General features: G+C 35.4%; 4 protein-coding genes and 3 long non-coding RNA genes across 7 annotated transcripts; 2 read left to right on the top strand and 5 right to left on the bottom strand.

Annotated features, from left to right (window-relative positions):
• Positions 1-2,702: 2,702 nt before the first annotated feature.
• LOC124456187 lies at positions 2,703-3,565 on the bottom strand. The gene is made up of 2 exons (XR_006952153.1): positions 3,490-3,565; positions 2,703-2,959 (listed from the first exon to the last, which is right to left on the bottom strand). It is a non-coding gene; the product is annotated as an uncharacterized LOC124456187 (long non-coding RNA).
• Positions 3,566-3,983: 418 nt separating this feature from the next.
• Positions 3,984-4,319, bottom strand: LOC124456189. Its single transcript, XR_006952154.1, has 2 exons — positions 4,234-4,319; positions 3,984-4,063 (listed from the first exon to the last, which is right to left on the bottom strand). It is a non-coding gene; the product is annotated as an uncharacterized LOC124456189 (long non-coding RNA).
• Positions 4,320-4,778: 459 nt separating this feature from the next.
• On the bottom strand, positions 4,779-6,060 carry LOC124456171 (probable dual specificity protein kinase YAK1 homolog). The gene is made up of 4 exons (XM_047006672.1): positions 5,876-6,060; positions 5,486-5,542; positions 5,219-5,307; positions 4,779-4,869 (listed from the first exon to the last, which is right to left on the bottom strand). Exons 1-4 carry the CDS (start codon positions 5,996-5,998, stop codon positions 4,779-4,781), a joined length of 360 nt encoding a protein of 119 aa, XP_046862628.1. The 5' UTR covers positions 5,999-6,060.
• Positions 6,061-7,330: 1,270 nt separating this feature from the next.
• LOC124456186 lies at positions 7,331-7,992 on the bottom strand. Its single transcript, XM_047006687.1, has 2 exons — positions 7,808-7,992; positions 7,331-7,713 (listed from the first exon to the last, which is right to left on the bottom strand). The coding sequence occupies exons 1-2, from the start codon at positions 7,979-7,981 to the stop codon at positions 7,519-7,521; spliced, it is 369 nt and encodes a 122-aa protein (XP_046862643.1). The 5' UTR covers positions 7,982-7,992; the 3' UTR covers positions 7,331-7,518.
• A 5,366-nt stretch (positions 7,993-13,358) lies between these two features.
• Positions 13,359-14,240, top strand: LOC124456172. Its single transcript, XM_047006673.1, has 3 exons — positions 13,359-13,460; positions 13,559-13,899; positions 13,991-14,240. Exons 1-3 carry the CDS (start codon positions 13,359-13,361, stop codon positions 14,151-14,153), a joined length of 606 nt encoding a protein of 201 aa, XP_046862629.1. The 3' UTR covers positions 14,154-14,240.
• Positions 14,241-14,919: 679 nt separating this feature from the next.
• LOC124456192 lies at positions 14,920-16,147 on the bottom strand. The gene is made up of 4 exons (XR_006952155.1): positions 16,070-16,147; positions 15,548-15,960; positions 15,158-15,329; positions 14,920-15,002 (listed from the first exon to the last, which is right to left on the bottom strand). It is a non-coding gene; the product is annotated as an uncharacterized LOC124456192 (long non-coding RNA).
• A 105-nt stretch (positions 16,148-16,252) lies between these two features.
• On the top strand, positions 16,253-17,584 carry LOC124456173. Its single transcript, XM_047006674.1, has 3 exons — positions 16,253-16,321; positions 16,743-17,010; positions 17,126-17,584. The coding sequence occupies exons 1-3, from the start codon at positions 16,253-16,255 to the stop codon at positions 17,260-17,262; spliced, it is 474 nt and encodes a 157-aa protein (XP_046862630.1). The 3' UTR covers positions 17,263-17,584.
• The last annotated feature ends 2,481 nt before the right edge of the window (positions 17,585-20,065 follow it).

A 20,065-nucleotide genomic window follows, 5' to 3' on the forward strand; every position in this document is an offset into this window, starting at 1 on the left:
TTTAGGTTTTTTATTTTCATGTTAAAGAAATTCCATGTTTTTATTACGAAAATTTTCAATTAAATAATGTTGAAATTTGGGCATTTGATAGCGGCGTGGTTTTATCCATCATTGCGATTGATTGATCAGTCGTGATGTTAGCAGGAAAACTCCCAGGAAAATGTCTTAGAAAAGGTCATAATATTGACTTTTCCATGGAAACAGGCGTTAGGCTGATGGATGCATTGCTCCAGAAGAGTGTTTAGCGTTTGCATTCTTTGTAGAGATGGTCTTTAGGGCATTAGAAGTCACGTATTTTTAAATTTCATCAAAGTATATTGTCCATTCTTGATCATTGTTCAGAAGAGTTCATTAATGTATATTGCTCATTCTTGATCATTGTTCAGAGGTCTTCGTTAAAGTAAATTGTTCATTCTTGATCATTCTTCAGAGGACTCGTTAAATTATGCTGTTCATTTTTGATCATTGTTCAGAGGATTTCATCAAAGTACACTTCCCATTCTTGATCATCGTTCAGAGGTCTTCATTAAGGTAAATTGTTCATTCTTGAGCATTCTTCAGAGGACTTTATTAAGGTATGCTGTTCATTCTTGATCATTGTTCAGAGGATTTCATTAAAGTACGTATATTGTCCATTCTTGATCAGAAGGTTTCTACATAGGACAAGTGAAGCCAATGTCAGTTCACACTACTATACTTCCATAAAAGAAAAACATTGATAACATACTTACATTGAGCATTTTATTCACTAGTAATGTAGTTCAAGGGAAGGAGAATTTTAACCAAATTACAGAATTGTATTTTGTTCTTATGTTTAGATGAGCGTCGAGGAACTGGTCGACAGCAGCCACAATTCTCTTCAACCGCTGTTAACAATAACCACTTTCTTTAATTGTGGAGTCTACGATCATGGTGAATACACCAACATTTGTTTGTTGTTTGTCAATCTCATTTGATGACTAATTGTCTTTTAAAAGAAGAATGTCCATGTCTAAAATCAAGCAATGAGGAAACAAAAGTTACTAAGACGAAAACTTTATGGGAAGGCCACACTGCACTTTGCAATAATGAACATCACATGCAGTGCCCAATTTACTGTTTACTCAATGCAAAAGAACTTGAAACAACACATTTACCTGAAGAGATATTTCACCGTGGAATAATTTCCACTTCGGCTAACTATTCTTCGGGCAACTACAAACTTTCACGTTCAAATGGCACGTTATTAGTCTTAGACTATGGCCCAAGTTTCACGAACGTGTTGTATTCTGATTGGTCAGTGACTAGGCGTGTTGTAAACGTGTTGTGTTCTGATTGGTTATTTACTAGGTGTGTCGTAAACTGTTGTGTTCTGATTGGTCATTTACCAGGTGTGTCGTCAATTGTACATTTGGAAATTTAGAATTTGCATGATTCATCACTTAGAAGTACTTAATCCCCATAGAGCGGTAAATGCAATTTAATACAATATAAATAAAAACGTATACTTCAGCTACAGCAAATAGCAAATCCCAAACATTTAAGTCTCCTTGGGGAACAACTACAGCTGAATCATGCAAATTCTGAAGTCCACTGATGTCAAAAATGATTTGATAAACCCTCTAGATTGTTAATTTCATCTCATTTTCTTATTGTATTTATTAGCCTAACATTTGATCTCTTTTATGTAGCATTCTACAGGGTGTATATAAAAACGACGTTTGGCAATTAAGCTACTGTAAAATTTCGAAACCCAATCATTGTGCTAACCTCACTAGTGCATTACATTTTCAACGGAGGAAAATCTTTTGTGCTTGCATCAACGTAGCTAACAATGTTCCATGCACCTGTGGGCTTGGCGTAGTGACAGACATTGAAATTATACAAAGGTCTTCAATGGTAAATGAAGGCTGACCAACTAGTTTTGCACACATCAAAGGAATGAACCGGATAGAAAAATATTATTACAATGTATTTTTTTATTTTTTTATTCAACTATCAGCCGGTATTATATGTTGTCCATTTTAAAGAATTTTCAATCTCCATGCGACAGTAAATTTTCATGGCAACTTTTGTTCCGAATCTTTCCACATTCCCTTTTTTGAGTGATAAAAATGAAAAAATCTAAGCACCTTCAAGCGTTCGATTTTCAGGCCGGCTGTCAAAATTTTATCTAATAGGTCCCAGTCTTCGCCACCCTAGGCATGCCTAAGCCGTTCCACGTCCATGTCACCATTTCTAAAAGGAGATAATACTCTGGAGTAATGATATAAGTCTCTTTTTAACCCAGAAGATTAATAGATTTTAAATGGAAAAAATTATTTTCCATATTTGATCTTTTAAATTCATTGTTTTGAGTATCAATGTAGTCTTTTTGCAAAGTAACAAAATTACACATCATACAATAAAAGTTTCCCTGTAAAATAGGGTGAGGTCTTCATTCTGGTTGCTTAAATGCCAAGATTTTATTTTATTTTGATTATTGATACCTTACATTATACATACGAAGTACATACCTATCCCAGTCTGATTTGTACAGTGCTATAGGTCCATACCCATCGTGCTCCCAGCGCCTATTACTTAGGTTGCGTTAATATAGTCAAATTGTCGCTCTAACACTTAAGCATCAATGGCATTGATACAAAGATGTTGAAAGAAGTGCCAAACACTTAGGTAAAACAATGCATGAAGTATTGTTGGTCCAACATGAACTCTGTTAAGTGTTTTGTTTATGATGAGAATGTTTCTTCATTTTCTATGTCAACAGTATTATCAAGCAAATACATTCATTGCCCTATTGCCATCTGCAGACATATCTATTGTGTGGGAATATTTACAGTGTAAAAATGAAGTTGTCTTAAAAATGTTTCTATTTACATTGAACGATTAAATTTATTGCTGCATATGATACATGGTCTAAAAATATTAAAAAATTATAATTTCATTTCATAGCTGTTGGTCTTTAGATGAGCACAACATCCTGAAAAATGAAACAAAATATATTAAAGTATATTTTCACCTTACCAAGCATAGGTAATAAAAAAATCATAATACTGTAACAGCAAATAACAGCATGTTGTAAATTATGTAAGCAAGTCTGATAATTGTGTACGTATTGATTTAAAAAATGATGTCTACGCGTCAGAAATCGAGTCACGTATATGACAACTTGCTTTTCATCTGCCTTTTGTCCTTTACACTCAATGCAAGATTTGAATACATGAATGCCTAAACAAAAGGTTTAGCAACAGCAGGATTTTACTTCTTTAGGAATGTAACGAAACACGTAATGCTTGTGGTGATTAAAATATTGTTACAAAATAGGAAACTTGTTCATTACGTGACTCACGAGAAATGAATTTCCTCGAACTACCGGCAAATTTCGAAAAATTATTCCACAGTCAGCTCTGTGTAATATGAAGATGAAAAATTCATGTAAATAAACAACTGCTATCCTTTGGTCACCAACTGCGACCTGTGTGTGGTCACTAAGAACCAAAACAAACTTACATAATCCTCCTCGGAAGAACAGTTTTGTTCTTCCGATTCTTCACCTTCTAATATGCTATCCTTGAAATACTCTTCAGGTTGAGATCGACTCATATCTGCATCATCGTCAGCGAATGGATGAAAGAATGAATCCAAATTTGAAATGCCAGCATCTACCTTTGAAACCTCGTCGAGAATTTGTACATCAGTGTTGGTATCTATAAAATTTGTTTTTGATTTCGATGATGATTGTAGAAAAGTCTTTTTCCCTTCTTCTCGGCCATTGTTGTCTTCAATTGCGGCTTTATGTTTGAAACTAAATTTTTCAATGCTACTGAAAGGTTGCTTCCTACTACAGGATGCTGTTGAAGCATCACGTGCAATACCATCATGATTATCACCACTTTCTCCGTTAGATCCTTTTTCCAATTGAGAAAAAGATGCCGCATACTCTTTGTCTACAGAACCACTACAGACAGGGGACGTGATTTTTGCTCCAGTACATTTTGATTTAGTTTTGTATTGATTGTTAGACGTCTTTTTTTGGTTGCTTTCAGCCAGGATGGACGACAATATAGTGCACTTCGTTTACGTCCTGAACAAAAACGAAAGGAATAAGACTTGACGCTATTCACAGCCTCATATAGAAAATAAGAGCCTGGGGACAAGGCTGCGCTAATCACCTCACTTTTCAGAAGCATCATCTTGGGAAGATAAAACATGTTGAAAACATTGTTACAGAAAACTTATTTTCACAATCTCTACCTCTTTTTGCTATAATCTTGTTTGATATTTCACAACTGTAACCCGTTCTACCGTCGTCAAAAACAGCGTTATTATCAACATATTTCTCAGTAAAAGCCAATGAACATGATAATTCTTCTTGACTTGTCCGAGGTGCTTTGGATTGTCCACGTATGAAAAATCTACGTTGTCGTTTACGTGACGGATCTCGTCGGCAATGATCACTTCGAGAAACTCGCGTGTTCAACGCGTAACAGGATTCGTTAAAGGGACCTTCACTTTGATCATCATTGTTAAGCGAAGATTCATCAACATCTTCAGAATGATCGGCCTGATAATTTAAGGGTAGAACTTTGAGAACGTTGTGGGAAGCAGGTTTTCTGCACGTCCCGACACGTAGCAATTCCAAATCCGAGAAATGGAGTTTCTCTATCTTCTCGTCAATAAACGGATGATAAGGATAAGTTTCTGAAGTAAGGAGTACTGATGGATAACCAGATTCTGCTAAAAGTCAATCATGCGTTGTTAAACACGCCATCAGTCTGTAACAGTATTCACATCAAATCTCAAACCTCGTGAAAAATACCCATGAGATGAAATGAAACCACGGAGCCAAGAACGGATGACGAATTGCGTTCAATGGTGTAAGACGCAAACCTAGAAAAAATACAACACGCATGACAGATATGAGTTCCATTACAGTGCATAAAGTTTGGGATTTTTTGCATTAAAAGGGATTGAAAGCCGGAAAAGGAACACTGGTGTTGCCCTATCGTCATGAAAACAATAACTTTGTTCAATTCTCCCAGCGATAAACGATGTGCACTTACAAGGATCGAATGCCAAATATTTCGTCACAAAGTCAGCGAAAATGAAGTCAGTCGATTTCAATTTTTTCATCACGTTAACAACTTTTTTACAATGACCTATCAAGCAAAGTATGAAAAATAGGAACTGGGAAACATTAAAACTTATGATTAATTGCGCATGTGTACCGTGTACCAACGAGTTACGAGAAACAAATTTCTTAAAATCTGTAAAATATTTTCCCTCCTCGTATGGAGACAAAGGTAGTGGTCCTAACAGTGAATGCATCTAAAACAGAGACGTTGCTTTTTGAAATGCAGCTTGCATATTATTTTTGCCAAAACTGTATTGCTACCTTATATTTTATTTTTCCTACACAACTTTTATAGCTAGATTATCCTAAATAGCATTAACAAGTCTAACCAATATTTTACAAGTCTAATCATGAATATATTGAAGATCATACTTGCTCCAGTATTTCCTCTTTTGAAGTCGCGAGAAATAGCGGTTCTCCCAGATAAAGCTAAAAACAATTGAAAAAAAACACGCTAATTCTTATTTTTTTGCTATTCCCACAACTTTATACTTCATATAATTTGTTATAACTCATGCTGTTCTGCAAATTATTCTTTAAGCATTCTGCATCAAAACAAATGTCTCTAATGATTGGTTTAATGTTGAAGATGCTGCATTTAACAAAGAAATCATTTTTAGCTCTATATACAGTGCGGACCATACATGAATGATTTAGTATCAAAAACGAGTTGATGGATGCAGAATGCTTCCCCATGTTCCAAATGTTACTAATCAAGTACGGCTGATTAAGTTACCAAGTATGGTCAAACTGTCTATATACCTCTGTTAGTACACAAGCCAGCGACCACATGTCAATCTGATAACCAAATGGTAAGCCGAACATAACTTCCGGGGCTCGATAAAAGACAGTTTGTAATTCAAACGAGTCAAAATATAGAGACATCTGAGAGTAACAGAAAAAGATTATCCATATACATATAAATGTTCGCTCATAGCATGGACAAATTTTCTAGGGTGGGGGTAGGGGAGTAAATTGACACTGGCCTATATAGATTTCATGTCCTAATTAAATTGTTCACTTCTCTAAGAAATATTTTAACCATTCAAATCTTTAGCAAAAAAATCAGTAGTGCAGTTGAGCTGAATTTTTTTGGACAAAGTTTCAACTCTTCTACACTAATTTTATGCTTCATCCATTGCGTAAATAGTATAACATATGAATGAAATACAATTCATTTTACTTCAATTATCTTACCCAAGGTCCGAATTATCGCAAAAAATTGCTTCGCAACTTTTTTCGAATAAGTTCCTACCGACCCCCCCCGTTCCGATCGACCCCCCCCGATTTACTTTCCTCTCGCAATTTTTACAATGCACATGATTACGCCAATATTTTTTATTAATTTTAAAAACTATAAACTAAAATCCTCGCATTCGTTCTCTTCCAAATCGGAAAGCGTAGCTGCTGCAATATCAACAACGTTTGTAGATGACGCTGACTTTGATTGCCTTTCTGCTGGATACTTTCGTGGTTTTGTACCATTTGGGCGTCTAATCTTTTGCTCTAGCCAATATTGGAGAGCTTCCTCCGCATTGAATTCAGCTAGCGGGCATCCTTCTTCACCAATTCTTAGCTGAGCGTCGAGTCATTGTGTACTCAAACAATTTCGCAGAGTTGTCTTAATTCTGTTCATTCGGCTAAATAAACGCTCCACCTTGGCATTCGTGAATGGTGTTATGAGCAACAATTCAATTATATGCAGTACATTTTTGCACTCTTTTTGCATTATAACATTTTCCCAGATGCTTTGCCATACATTTACATATTTTCCTTTTTTTCTGCTCCAACTATGAAGCTTTTGACGTGGCACTAGTAGAAGAAATATTCAGTTATCCAACTGTATAATACGAAAGGAAAACGATGCATTTACTATTCAAACCTTCAAACGATTCCATTCTGAGACGACTTCGTCAATTGTGCATCCATTCTGAACAAGTAAAGCCTGGTAAAATTCTTTCAGTTCTAAAATTGCCTTGTCGCCATACCGCTTAAGTGCTTCGTCGTCCTTGGGCCACATTGCAAAGTCCAATATGACTGGCAGATTTTTAAACACCACACTTTCTCGGAACTCTTCAAATCTTCCTTGCACACTCCTAGACACTGCATTAATCATTTTTTCATAAGTTTTCGTTACTTTCCTCCGGGACGCATTAAAGCCTTTTAGCTTTATTTTTTGGTAAGAAACATCTTCAGAAACAGAAAAGGCTATGTTACGACATAAAGTATTACATTTACAAAACACTAATTATAACATTTAAAAGTACCTGCTTCATCTTCATCGTCTTCAAGTTCTTCCACTTGATGCCTGGTAATTTTTTGACGTTTTGTCAAAGATTGTTGAGGTTCTACTGTGTAAAAAAAAACATTTCAAGCGTACGTAAAATCAGGGACTCATTCATCAATTACTTACCATCGTCGGACGTTGTGGCTTCGCACTCCTTCAAAAACCGTGTAAAATTAATAAGTTTTTCGGAGTCGTCCTGAACGCATTTATTGATCAATTCTTTTAGTTTGACCATAGTCCACTCAAATTCATTAATGCGCTTCACCGCTTTAACAGGGTCGTGAACTTCCTTTTGGAATCCCAGGCTAAGAACCTAAAAATAAAAGTCACAACTCTTAATTTTGCACCAGATTATATATGTTGTGATGAGACAGCAAATCTGAACATTGAAGCGTTATACTAATTACCTTCAAAGGCGTCAAAATGTCAATGTATACTGTCATCAGCATAGGATACTTTGCATACGTCCATTTTGACAAAAAACCCTTCAATTCTTCTCTTTTTGCTGGCACCGAATCTGTTTGGGACAATGACTCAATGTGTAGCATGTATGCGCCATAATTGGCAACAAAGGTCTCCATGGCTTTCAATTGTTGGGTGATCCATCTCGTTCCAAAGGCTTTGGCTGACTTTGCTATGCTCTTTTCGAAAATATCGCTGAATCCCTTCAATTCGCGATAGCGCTTTGCCGACTTTTGGTACAAGTAATACAATTTAGTCAGGAGCTCATCCACTTCGTCAAATTCTGATTAAATGAGTAATGTATATATTATGAACACATTATTCTGAAATTCAACATCTTAAACAAAAGAAGTGTCTAACTGTTGTGACACCATACCTGTTCCTTTAAATGCGTCTTTAACAGCCAGTTAGGGGCGATGGTTGAAGCAATGAATAGTAAGCAGCCATGGTGAGTCCATCCACATTTAGCGCTGCCAGTTGTCTTGGGAAATTGTTCATGTGAAACCGGGAAAAGCAATCCTGTATCATCTTCTTAAGGCCATCTGCTCTTGTTGATGTAGGTGATTCAATTGCTAAAAACCTTATTTGAGGGATACCTGTCCATTGAAAAAATAGAAATAACGCATCTAAAGACAAGAATCGAAATAATTCCGTTCAGTGTATTGCATTTACCTTCACTGCTTATAAAAAGGAGATACAAAACTTCCTGTTCAGAAACGCTTTTGTCAGTGCTGGCGTCGGTCAACAAAGAAAAATAGCGTGTTTTCTTCAATTCAGACATCAGCTTCTGCTTGAGTTTGTCAGCAATTGAATCAGTGATGTTTGCCATAGCACGCTCGTTTCAGAATTTGGAACTGCGAATCATTCCGTTCATTCCGTTTAACGTAATGATGCCCTCACTATCGCTATAGGGTCTTTCTGAAGTGGCTAAATAGTAGGCAGTGTTGAAACGAGTAATCATTACTTTCCTGTCAATCTCTGCCATTTTCATCAAACCTCTTCCAATTGGAGATCGTTCAACAACTTGTGCGCCAAAAGTTTCGCCCAAGGACTTCCGATCAAAAAGACGTTTTGCATGTTGATGTGCTTTACCTTGGACATGTTTTTTCAAGCTATCTAATTTGACAGATGTTGTCCCATCTATCCATGCTTGTGAAAAACCAGGTATTGAAGAAATTGTTGAGGAGAATTCCACACAGACAGAACATTTTAACGCTTCTACTTTTTTCTTATCTGTACTAAGACTTTTGATCAATTTAACGTTTAAATCTCGCTCCCAATTTTCTACAGTCTTTTTCTTCGCCATCGTTAACGTATGCAGTGTGTATTAGTTTGTGACTTTGTCACTTCGCGTTTTCAGATAATATTGAAAATGTTACGTTTCATATTACAATTGATAGCGACGTTTTTTAAAAAGTTGCGACCATTTTAGGATAAATTCCTGTTAGTCACATTCTTGAGGCATGATGTAATAGCAGCGCTTTGAAATTATGCAAATAGTGCAAGAAATTTGATCATTTGATATTTCTTTTGACGTATTTTAAAACTTAGGGAGTGGTCGCAAAGCATAATAAAAACACATCCATCACAGCAATATAAAAAGAGTGCTTTCAGTAATAAAGCAAATTTAATATAAGCAAATTTACATTAAATAACAAGAAATGCGAAATGAGCTTCGCAATTTTACGAAATTTGCTTCGCAATATTTCGCCAAAATCGAAATCACTTCGCAATTTGCGATTTGCGAAGCGCTAATTCGGACCTTGTTACCTCTTTGTGAACACAATAAATGGCATTGCCCAGGTCTATTAATTTGACATTTTTTCTATTTGCTGTTAGATAAAACAATTGTACTTAGAATCGTTGTCATTGAATCCTTATCTAGAGTTTAATTTTAAACACATACCATCTGTGAAGAGAATATTTTCAGGTTTTATGTCAGCATGAATGATATTCAAACTAAAAAGCAAATATAAATGAGTTGGTAAATGAAAAATACTATACCAATCGTGAGGAAAACATATTCATTGTACCTTGATAATACAACAAGACTTTGAGTTACCTGTTATGATAAAAAAGTACTTTTAATCCAGTAAATAAAATTGGAATTATCACAAAATATAATTTATACAAATACTTGAAAAGCTATTCTTCACAAAGAGTTCAATCTTTCCACCTGTAAGATAAAATACAAAGTATAAAATACAAAATATAAAATATAAAATACAAAATAAATAAGTACTTAAAAAAGACCTTGAAGACACTTAACTGGACATAAAACCACAAAATATTTTTCTTACCTTGTTTCAGAATGGAAACATCTAAACAAAAAAGAATATACAAACAAGAAATAATAAATAATTAACAAATAGACATTTCTCCAGGGCAGGAAAATGTCAAATGAAAAACATGTAACCAATGTGATGAATGTAGTATCATAACATTGTTTTAATACTTGTAAATACTTGTAAATGGGTTTTGGTAATACCTGAAAATACTTGTAAATGGGTTTTGGTAATAGAAATTTGAAGACTATGCAAAAATGATTTCCAATAGCAAACATATTCTACAAAACAGAGGAGCAAGTGTTGAAAGTTTTCTTCATTAAAGTCATAAGGTATTTATAAGAAAACATGTTGTTACCAAGAAATGAGCAATGTTAGAAACATTATAGGCATCAGAGTTCCTTAAATGGAGTAGACAACTTGCTTCCTACATGAATAATGGTAATTGATGACTAGGTGCTGCTAGGTTTGTTGTGAGCTGCAAATTTTGTAAGTGAAAAGTTTAATTTTATTAAATGTCTTTTTACCTATAAAATAACAACATAAGGATATGTCGCACATGGCAGGGATTTTTCTTACAAAAGGATATGTCACACATGGCAGGGATACATTGTGATGTAGTGTGATGCATTGTGATGTAGTGTGATACATTGTGATGCATTGTGATGTAGTGTGATGCATTGTGATGCATTGTGATGCATTGTGATGGATTGTGGTACATTGTGATGTGGTGTGATGCATTGTGATACATTGTGATGTACTGTGATATACCATGCAAAATATATTTTTTGGCTAAACAGTATAAAAGTTTGTGATGTCACACAACAGCGTTCGTCATCGTTTGTTATCACAATGCATCACAGTACATCACAATGTATCACAATCCATCACACTACATCACAATATATCACAATATATCACAATGTATCACAATGCATCACAATGCATCACACTACATCACAATGTATCACAATGCATCACAATGCATCACAATATATCACAATATATCACAGTGTATCACAATGCATCACAATGCATCACAATGCATCACAATGCATCACACTACATCACAATGTATCACAATCCATCACACTACATCACAATATATCACAGTGTATCACAATGCATCACAATGCATCACACTACATCACAATGTATCACAATCCATCACACTACATCACAATATATCACAATGTATCACAATGCATCACACTACATCACAATGCATCACAATGCATAACAATGCATCACACTACATCACAATGTATCACAATCCATCACACTACATCACAATGTATCACAATGTATCACAATGCATCACAATGCATCACACTACATCACAATGTATCATACTACATCACAATGCATCACAATCCATCACACTATATAACAATGTATCACAATCCATCACACTACATCACAATATATCACAATGTATCACAATGCATCACACTACATCACAATGCATCACAATGCATAACAATGCATCACAATGTATCACAATCCATCACACTACATCACAATGTATCACAATGTATCACAATGCATCACAATGCATCACACTACATCACAATGTATCATACTACATCACAATGCATCACACTACATCACAATGTATCACAATGTATCACAATGCATCACAATGTATCATACTACATCACAATGTATCATACTACATCACAATGCATCATACTACATCACAATGTATCATACTACATCAAATTACATCACAATTTATCACAATGCATAACAACGCATCATCTTTATTATTGCAATGTATCACAGCATTACAATGTATCGCATTACATCCCAATAGACTGTAATAGCGCATCACATGAGAATACAATATTGTGATTGATCACAGAACAACACTCGAGTGTCGTTATGTCTTGTCATGGAATAAACATTGCGATAAATTCATAAAATAATTGAAAGATTTTATTATCAGAAATCATAAAGATGGGAAACTACAGTCTCCTGCCTTTCTTCAACTAGATGAAATGTTCATGCTCTCTTTTGTCAAAAGTTTTATATTAACTTTTGACATTGGGAATTGCTGGAACACGTCTGATTAACTCAGAAATTTTCAATGATTTTGGACCATTGTCGAGGTATTGCAGTCCAGTCGTTAGAATTGAATACTTTTTTTATTAAAAATTTCGTAAAATTTAAAAGAAACTCACTAAACAATATTTCAGTGTTCGTCAAAGTTCACTAATCTATGAACTTAATTTACGATCTGGCAACTGAACACCAATTGTCAACACTGCCTTCCCAAAATGAAACCCACATAGATCAATGGAAACACAATGGCTTTGACTGCTTGAACCATTGGCTCGAATAGACTTTTGTCGGGCTTACTAGATTCAAGAAAATACTGCGTGCTATAAAACAAATACACTGTTAGATGCTACAAGAGTGGTAAAAAACCCTTTTACCCCTCATTCATATGACAGAAAGCTAAAATCATTCACTTTTGAGTTAACGCATATTTCTTAACAATCGAATATTAGTCGTTTTTAATATTTTGAGTTTTGTGGTTAATTCTATTTTCATTACTTTAAAGTTTTGTTTTATCACTTGACATCGCGTTTCGATTAACCCATTTTGAATATTCAGTATGTTCATATGAAATCCTCCCCCCCCCCTTCATGTAAGGTATCGTCGATTAATCGAGTTGTCTCATCTTAATTGGGTTTTGAGGTATAGTCTGTTGTGTTGAAGTGCATTCCTTTGAACAACTTCATCGCAATTCTTAGTTTTTTCACCAAGTTATATTAAATATAAACACACATCATTAGTATTCCAAAATCAAGTTTTATTATTCGTTCAATTAAATTATGTACATATATGCCAGTTACTGATCACTTGCTGTTAGTTCCTCGGCATTAAAAGATGCTGCAGCTACCTTAAAGTGCACCTCCAGGCAAAATTTTTTATTGGTTATATCGAATCTATGTATGATGGCCAGCATATATGCGAAAAATTTTTTAAATCGGTTATATCTTTCCTTTTTTATGGCGGTTTAAAAATTGGCCTTTGAGGACCCTGTCCGTCGTATCAAGGAGTCTGTGTCTAGCGCATTTTCTGACGTCATGCAAGGTAGTCGGCTTTTTTCTTTGATTGTCTCAGATAAATGCGCTTATTAGGCATATACAATCTTGTTGCACGTGGTCGGACGAAGATGTAGTTTGTTTTTGTCAGAGCTATCATGGATAAGGATGTAATAGATTGGGAATGTGATTCGGAGGATTATCAGTCTGACGACTCCGATATTAATTTTATTCCCGGTTACATGATCGAATGTTCTGAGGTTAGAAATTCTAACAAAGATTTTAATCAAGAAAACGTGGGCCTAGCATATGCTGACGAGCCTTTGGCAGACGAAGAGTGGTTGGAAAATTACAACAGTCAGGAAAAAAACGTTTAGAACTACAAGAAAAGCTCGGCAAAAGACTGGACGGCTCTGTAAAAGTGGACGAGTGGTGTCAGTGCGGAAATTGTGATGTGACGCTACTCGTAAACAATAACGAATGCCATTGTTGTTTTGAACTTGATGGATGCCATGAAGCAATGAAAAGCGACGAAGTGATTAGCGATCTCCAAGCCGAAGGTATAATTAATGCGAAATGCATCATTCAACATCCTGGATTTAACTCCGTATGCCTTGAAAAGTGGAGTTTGAAGATGGCTGCCAGCAAGTTGAAAACGAAAAATAAAAGCAAATACACTAGAATTTCAGGACAGAATAGGTAGTTCTTTTCATGAACAAATCATAAAACATATAATCCCACAATGGACTTCATTAATTCACATAATCTAATACTGAAGTTTCTATTTTAGCTTTCTACGCAGCATCTCCTATAGAGAATTTACAAGACTGGTATATGGTCTCCTTGGTAATAGGCGATTCCCACTACCTGCATGTGCCTACATGGCAATAAGAAAAACATTTCCAGTAGTTGATAAAGAAAATTTTACTGGATATTCTGATGATTCAGATTAGTTAAATTTTCCAAGATGTATAAAGAATGCAAAAATGTAAAAAAAAGCTGGGGTGAGAGTGCGTTGTAAAATATAGATCTTAAAAGAGGTATTGCTTATAATTTTATGGACAGGTGAAAACTAAATTGGTAGGTTGATGCTCCTTTAGCTATAGTTTTTTGGACAATCTTTGACATTTTGTGACCCCTCATTGGTTGTCCACATGTTCTGCAATGTCTGGGTGTCACATCACCAGTACTTGCTTTACTGTTGTCTCTCCTCAACTGTTCTTGATATTGTAACACTGCAAAGACAAATTAAGCTTTCCAGGTTTTGACAACTAAATTTATCTAGTGTTTACATGTTCACTGAGTACAAATCCAAATTTGAATGTGGTTTAGTCAAAACTAGAACAAATTATGAACAACAATCTTTTAGCATAAAAATCTTACCTGGAATACTGGGTTGAAAATGTTGGACAGTGATTTGCATCCTGTCAGACTTTTCTTCAATGCTTCTTGCTTTGTTTGCTTAGTAAGCATTGAATTCATTGAGGCGGGCACATTTCTTTCAGCTTTACCATTGCATCAGCCATGTCCCTCTTGCTAGCTGACAGAAAATTCTCATAAATGTCTTGCACATATCCTGCAAATAATGTTTAATGTCTTTATTTCCAAACATCTTCAAACAACAGGATTACATCATCTAGATAATCAAAAACTTACCAAAATTCTGTGCAACTGTAACATTTCAATTATGGCCTCCCATTTTAAACTTTGGGTAGCTAATTTTGACTCTTTCTGATTGGTCAGGATTTGTTTTGATTTCTCTCCTGAGGTTGTTGTTAAAGTGCACAACAGCTAAAATATGCCTAAAAACAGGATTCACATAAATTGCAATTGCTCTTTGCATTCATCTTATTTGTCCTTTAATAAAAAGAAAAACTGTGTTTTGAGTAAAAGGTATTATATACAACTATAACTAGTAACAACAGACATTTTAGTAAATGATAGTTCATTTTCCCACCTGCAATACTGTCCAGCATAACAGTATGCAATCATTTTGGGGGCAAAATGATTTAAAACACTGTGAAAGCCCTCCAAACAGCTAGTTTGTTCTAATGGAGAAGCTTGTTTGATCCCATCTACCAGTCGTTTGTTTGTCAAAGCATTGCAAATCTTTTTATGAAGGGGTGAATCTAGATATAAAAACAAATTAAATCATGTAACTCCATTTTATATTAAACCTGTACTTGTATAAATTAAAATTGCTAGCCTCCAGATTTGGTCAAGTTAAGTGTGGCTGGCTGCACCACCATTTGTACATGTACTAAGAAATAATGTCATATTTTGATCTTTGGCATAGTGTTCATTGTACACAGTTTACACAAAATATATATACATTATTTGAACTTACCAACGGTCAGCCACTTTCTATCTGGAATGCTACTACCATGGGCACATTTTGCAAACAACGGGTTACTGTGACATGAGTGTATGTTTACAATATGTTGTAGGAATGACTTGAATTTGGCCAATATAACAAGGCCATTCCCATCAAATGTTGAGGTGGCACTCCAATGCAGGTGATTATCAATTGGCCTGATCCAATCGTGTAATGCCTCGCAGTCCTTCTCTTTGGCAATTTTGGAAAGCACTTTCCTAATTTCTGTATGTAACAGAACATCCAACCAGAAAAATTATGTCAAAAAGTGGAAACAATGACAATGAAACAATACTTCCTCTTTTATAGACATTCAGTGATGTTAATAGTTCAGTGACGACTTCATACTTTCAAGATGCCTTTCCTTGCTGCATACTTTTTATCATCTTCACATGAAAAGAAAACGTATATTTTAAGTAAAATTACATAGTAGGACTAAACATTGCAAATAAATTCAAAACAAAAATATGTTGAATCAAATCAAAACTTACTCACCATGCGTCTATCTCTAGCACTTTGCACGACCAGTTCACTGGAACTTTTCACCGCCACAGCATGTATGCTGGGATAAACACAAACCCCTAGATCATCGCTCTTTAGCTTCTGGTAATAGACCACTTTGGCGGTTTTCAAAAATGTGGAAACACGTGTTTGCTAAAGAGAAAAACTCGGACAAACATGGCGGAATTTTATAACAATGGTTACGACGAAGAGGTGCGCTTGGGGAACCTGCAAAAGCGATTCGCGGTATCCTGATCGTTTCAAACGAGACGCAAGTAGAACCAAAGTATTTTTTTTACATTTTCCTGGGGAGAAATACCATAGCGACAAGCGAGAGCGCTGGATTCGTGCGTGTCATCGAGGTGACAGATTTGTGTGTACGAAAGTTAGTTATATTTGTAGTCTTCATTTTGTGGGAGAAAATGGTCCTACTGTAGATAACCCAGACCCTATTTAGCGATACAAAGTATTGAGAATGTAAGTGTTGACTGCTTTTTTGTCATAAATGTGTGAATTATACGAAAGCTTGCTCAACGTTTTATAAGCTTATACATCATTTTAAATTCATATAGAGAAGAAAACTAACGGGAAAACGAAAAAACCAATGACGAGGGTATATAATCCGCCACCAAAATGAGCGTCAATCTCCAAAAAAGATGCAGCATAGGCTCTTCTTTGCTTGAGCGAAAGGGAACACTCTAAAAGAGACGCAGCTGACGGCCTCCTATCCTTATGTGAAAATAGTACAACATCCCGTGATATCCAAAAGGACCAAGACGAACTTCTTGTTTTAAAGAAAAAAGATGCTGCTGCTCAAACCAACCTAACTCATGAACATCTTAAAACTTATGCGACTGAGTCATTTGTTAACACCAGCAGTATACAGAAATGCATGTTTTTAGAAAATGTGGTTAATGATTCAGCCCATTATACAGGTATAAAATTTCATTTTTTACTATGTTGATTATAACGGGATATAATTGCTTATGTTGGAAGCTAGTGGAAATAATAAAGGACTTTGTCAGCTACTCTGAATTAATTTATCTGTAGGCCTACCAGGTGAAATGTTGAAAATACTTTTTGAGTTCGTGAAAGCAAAGGCTTCCAGGCTTATCAAATGGAAAGGGAAGAAAACAGCAAAATATAAACAAGAAAAAAGAGCAGTGCTAGGGTACAGTAATATATAATCATACATATTGCTCAAGTAAATACTCAAGTTAATAGTTGTGTAATGCAGTTAATAGCTCCCTATGTATAATGAATGATAAGCACTTAATCATTTTTATAGATCCACAAAACTTCTACATGGGCTAAACTTTCAGTTTATGAGCAATTTATATTCACATTGGTCAGGATCAAAAGATTCCCTAGTCTCAAGATGTTATGTGATTTATTTGGAGTGTCAGAAACTGTTGGTAGCAGCATATTCTTGACATGGGTGAAGTTTCTTGAGAAGGAATTAAAGTGATTTATTCCATTTACCACTTTGAAAGACATGGAAGGAATAACCCGGCCTAAAGTTTACGAATCTAATCCATATCTTCGTGCAATAATTGATTGCACAGAATTCTATATACAAAAACCTTCTCTTCCTTCAAGTCAACATCGGACACATAGTAACTACAAAGGCAGAAACACCTTCAAACTATTTATTTCTACGTCACCGCTTCTACATATCAACTATATCTCTACATTGTTCAGTGGTTGCATAAGCGACAAGGAAATCATCAAGAGATGTGGATTGTTGGAAGAGTTAGCTGCAGGGGATGGCTGACAAAGGATTTAATATCCATGATTTACTTGCCCTTCAACATGTCCGTTTAATTTCACCTCCAATTAAGCATAAAGGTAATGTTGGCACTGGTGCAACAACAATGACAAGGAGAGTGGCTACAAAGAGGATTCACATTGAAAGAATTATTCAACAACTGAAGTCATTTAGTATATTACAAGGTGTAATCCCATTAACAATGAAACCATATATTGATTCTGTTGCATCTATCTGTGCAGCATTTGTTAATTTGCAACCACAGATTATTGCATCACCTTAAAAACATTGTATATAGAAGTTTTAAAAAATATACAATAAAATATTCCTTTGTGTTGATAAACTTAGATCAATGCAGAGTAAACAATGTGTGCAAAGTTCTGTGCCATTTATTTATTTCCATTGTGGCATCCTTGTTACTGAACCATTTATGTTCCACGACAATGAAATCATTGGGACATTTCTCATATTTTTCAATATCCTAAAAAATGTTGCGAGATTGAAAAAGTAAGCACTCTTCCCTATGTTATTGCATTGAGTATATCTTTCCTATTATTAAGCTCTAACTTGAAGAAACATGTAGTTTCCATAATTACCTTCAAAAAGTATTTAATAAAAAGTGATACAAAAACAGCACAGAGATTTGAAGAGATTTCCTGCTGTGGGACCTACCAAATAATGCATATAGCAAGATTTATTTGCACAATATATTTTATTGGTGGCATGATAAGAACTCACTTTTAACAGATGAATGAGAATCTTGATCTTCGAATCCATTTACACTCCTTACTTGTAACACTATCCTCTCCTCTAGAATTAAGCAGATCATCAAGAGAATACAAAGCAGATGATACATGCTTACATCCACCATCTCTACCACCAAGACAACAGCAATACGCATCAAGCACACTGCAGCGATTAGACCCGTTTCCTTCCAATATAAACCATAAATCGTAAACGTCTTTACCATCTTTAGTCATTTCTTTCATTGTAGGCTTAACCTTGCCTATATAAACATGGACCCCAGCATCTTGCCTGTATGCTGTTAGCAGACTCAACATATCCATCGTAAAACAAACGATAGTTCTCGAACGACTTATAGGCTGCACGACCCTGTTTGTCGTATTCCGATGAATGATATATAAGATGATTAAATATATCAAACAAGCCGAATCGCCCGAACGGGGGTGAATTTTTAAAATCATTTGAAACATTAATCGTAAATGGATCCGGCAGCTCAACGTCATGGATGGTCAAACGACAACTTAAATTTACTTGCTGCTTGGCTATACTGACTTGCGGGATCAATGGAATGTTCATTTTTTCCACTGCACATGCAATGGCTACTAGTCCCGGCTTGAGGTAACTACTTACGGTTATACCTCTACTCTGCAGTTAACTTTTTAATTCTGGCAGTTTCATAGCTTTGAATTTCTCTTCACGTAACCTTTCTTCCATTTAAGCACTTATATTTTGAAATAAAGAAATGTTAAAATTTATTTTGCAAGAGAGCGAAACATATTTCTATTTCATATAGCAAATTAGTCATTGTTATGACTTCCGCCATGTTTGTCCGAGTTTTTCACTTAGCGAGCACGTGTTTTTATTCAAATAAAACCGCCAAAGTGGTCTATTCGGCTTTGTTTGACCAGGCAAAATAGCAAAGCGTCGCTCGAAATCCTCGGGCGTAAAATGTGCCGAACAAAGGGTCGACGTCTTCGAAGGTTCAAAGACCCGTTTTGCTTTGACGAAGTCAGCCCATATTTTTCTTCTTCTCCTGGCTTCAGGTCGATTGTCATTAAAGTAGGGTATTGTGTGGAGACTTATACCGGAACTAAGACATGACTTATTCGTGCAATTTGCCGCCACACAGCTATTATATTAACCATGTTTTTAGTTTTCATAAACTGCACGTAATGTATTTAAAAACAACGGCCTTACTTTGACGAGTACCTTGCGTGACGTCATAAAATTTGCTCGTTCCAGGTTCTTGTAACGACGGACATGGTCCATCAAGAAGTGCATTTTTGTCAACTTCAAACCGCCATAAAAAAGGAAAGATATAACCGATTTAAAAATTTTTTCGCATATATGCTGGCCATCATACATAGATTCGATATAACCAATAAAAAATTTTGCCTGGAGGTGCACTTTAACTCCCTTTCTGAATATTATCTTCTATCTATGTCATCGGAAAGAAAGTATCTAAGCGATTGAAAAAA

The sequence above is a fragment of the Xenia sp. Carnegie-2017 genome, unplaced genomic scaffold (genome assembly GCF_021976095.1).
Source record: "Xenia sp. Carnegie-2017 unplaced genomic scaffold, XeniaSp_v1 HiC_scaffold_43, whole genome shotgun sequence".
NCBI lineage: Eukaryota > Metazoa > Cnidaria > Anthozoa > Malacalcyonacea > Xeniidae > Xenia > Xenia sp. Carnegie-2017.

What these genes read in the sequence shown, in the direction of transcription:
- LOC124456173 (XM_047006674.1), top strand. Translation starts at nt 16,253, where the DNA reads ATGGCGGAATTTTATAACAATGGTTACGACGAAGAGGTGCGCTTGGGG. An exon ending in ACCTGCAAAAGCGATTCGCG is followed by an intron (nt 16,322 to 16,742) that starts GTATCCTGATCG and finishes GATGCAGCATAG; the next exon opens with GCTCTTCTTTGCTTGAGCGA. An exon ending in TGATTCAGCCCATTATACAG is followed by an intron (nt 17,011 to 17,125) that starts GTATAAAATTTC and finishes ATTTATCTGTAG; the next exon opens with GCCTACCAGGTGAAATGTTG.
- LOC124456186 (XM_047006687.1), bottom strand. Translation starts at nt 7,981, where the DNA reads ATGGAGACCTTTGTTGCCAATTATGGCGCATACATGCTACACATTGAG. An exon ending in ACATTTTGACGCCTTTGAAG is followed by an intron (nt 7,714 to 7,807) that starts GTAATTAGTATA and finishes TTTTATTTTTAG; the next exon opens with GTTCTTAGCCTGGGATTCCA.
- LOC124456172 (XM_047006673.1), top strand. Translation starts at nt 13,359, where the DNA reads ATGGATAAGGATGTAATAGATTGGGAATGTGATTCGGAGGATTATCAG. An exon ending in ACATGATCGAATGTTCTGAG is followed by an intron (nt 13,461 to 13,558) that starts GTTAGAAATTCT and finishes AAATTACAACAG; the next exon opens with TCAGGAAAAAAACGTTTAGA. An exon ending in AGAATTTCAGGACAGAATAG is followed by an intron (nt 13,900 to 13,990) that starts GTAGTTCTTTTC and finishes TTTCTATTTTAG; the next exon opens with CTTTCTACGCAGCATCTCCT.
- LOC124456171 (XM_047006672.1), bottom strand. Translation starts at nt 5,998, where the DNA reads ATGTCTCTATATTTTGACTCGTTTGAATTACAAACTGTCTTTTATCGA. An exon ending in AAGAGGAAATACTGGAGCAA is followed by an intron (nt 5,308 to 5,485) that starts GTATGATCTTCA and finishes TCTCTGTTTTAG; the next exon opens with ATGCATTCACTGTTAGGACC. An exon ending in AAATTTGTTTCTCGTAACTC is followed by an intron (nt 4,870 to 5,218) that starts GTTGGTACACGG and finishes TATTTTTTCTAG; the next exon opens with GTTTGCGTCTTACACCATTG.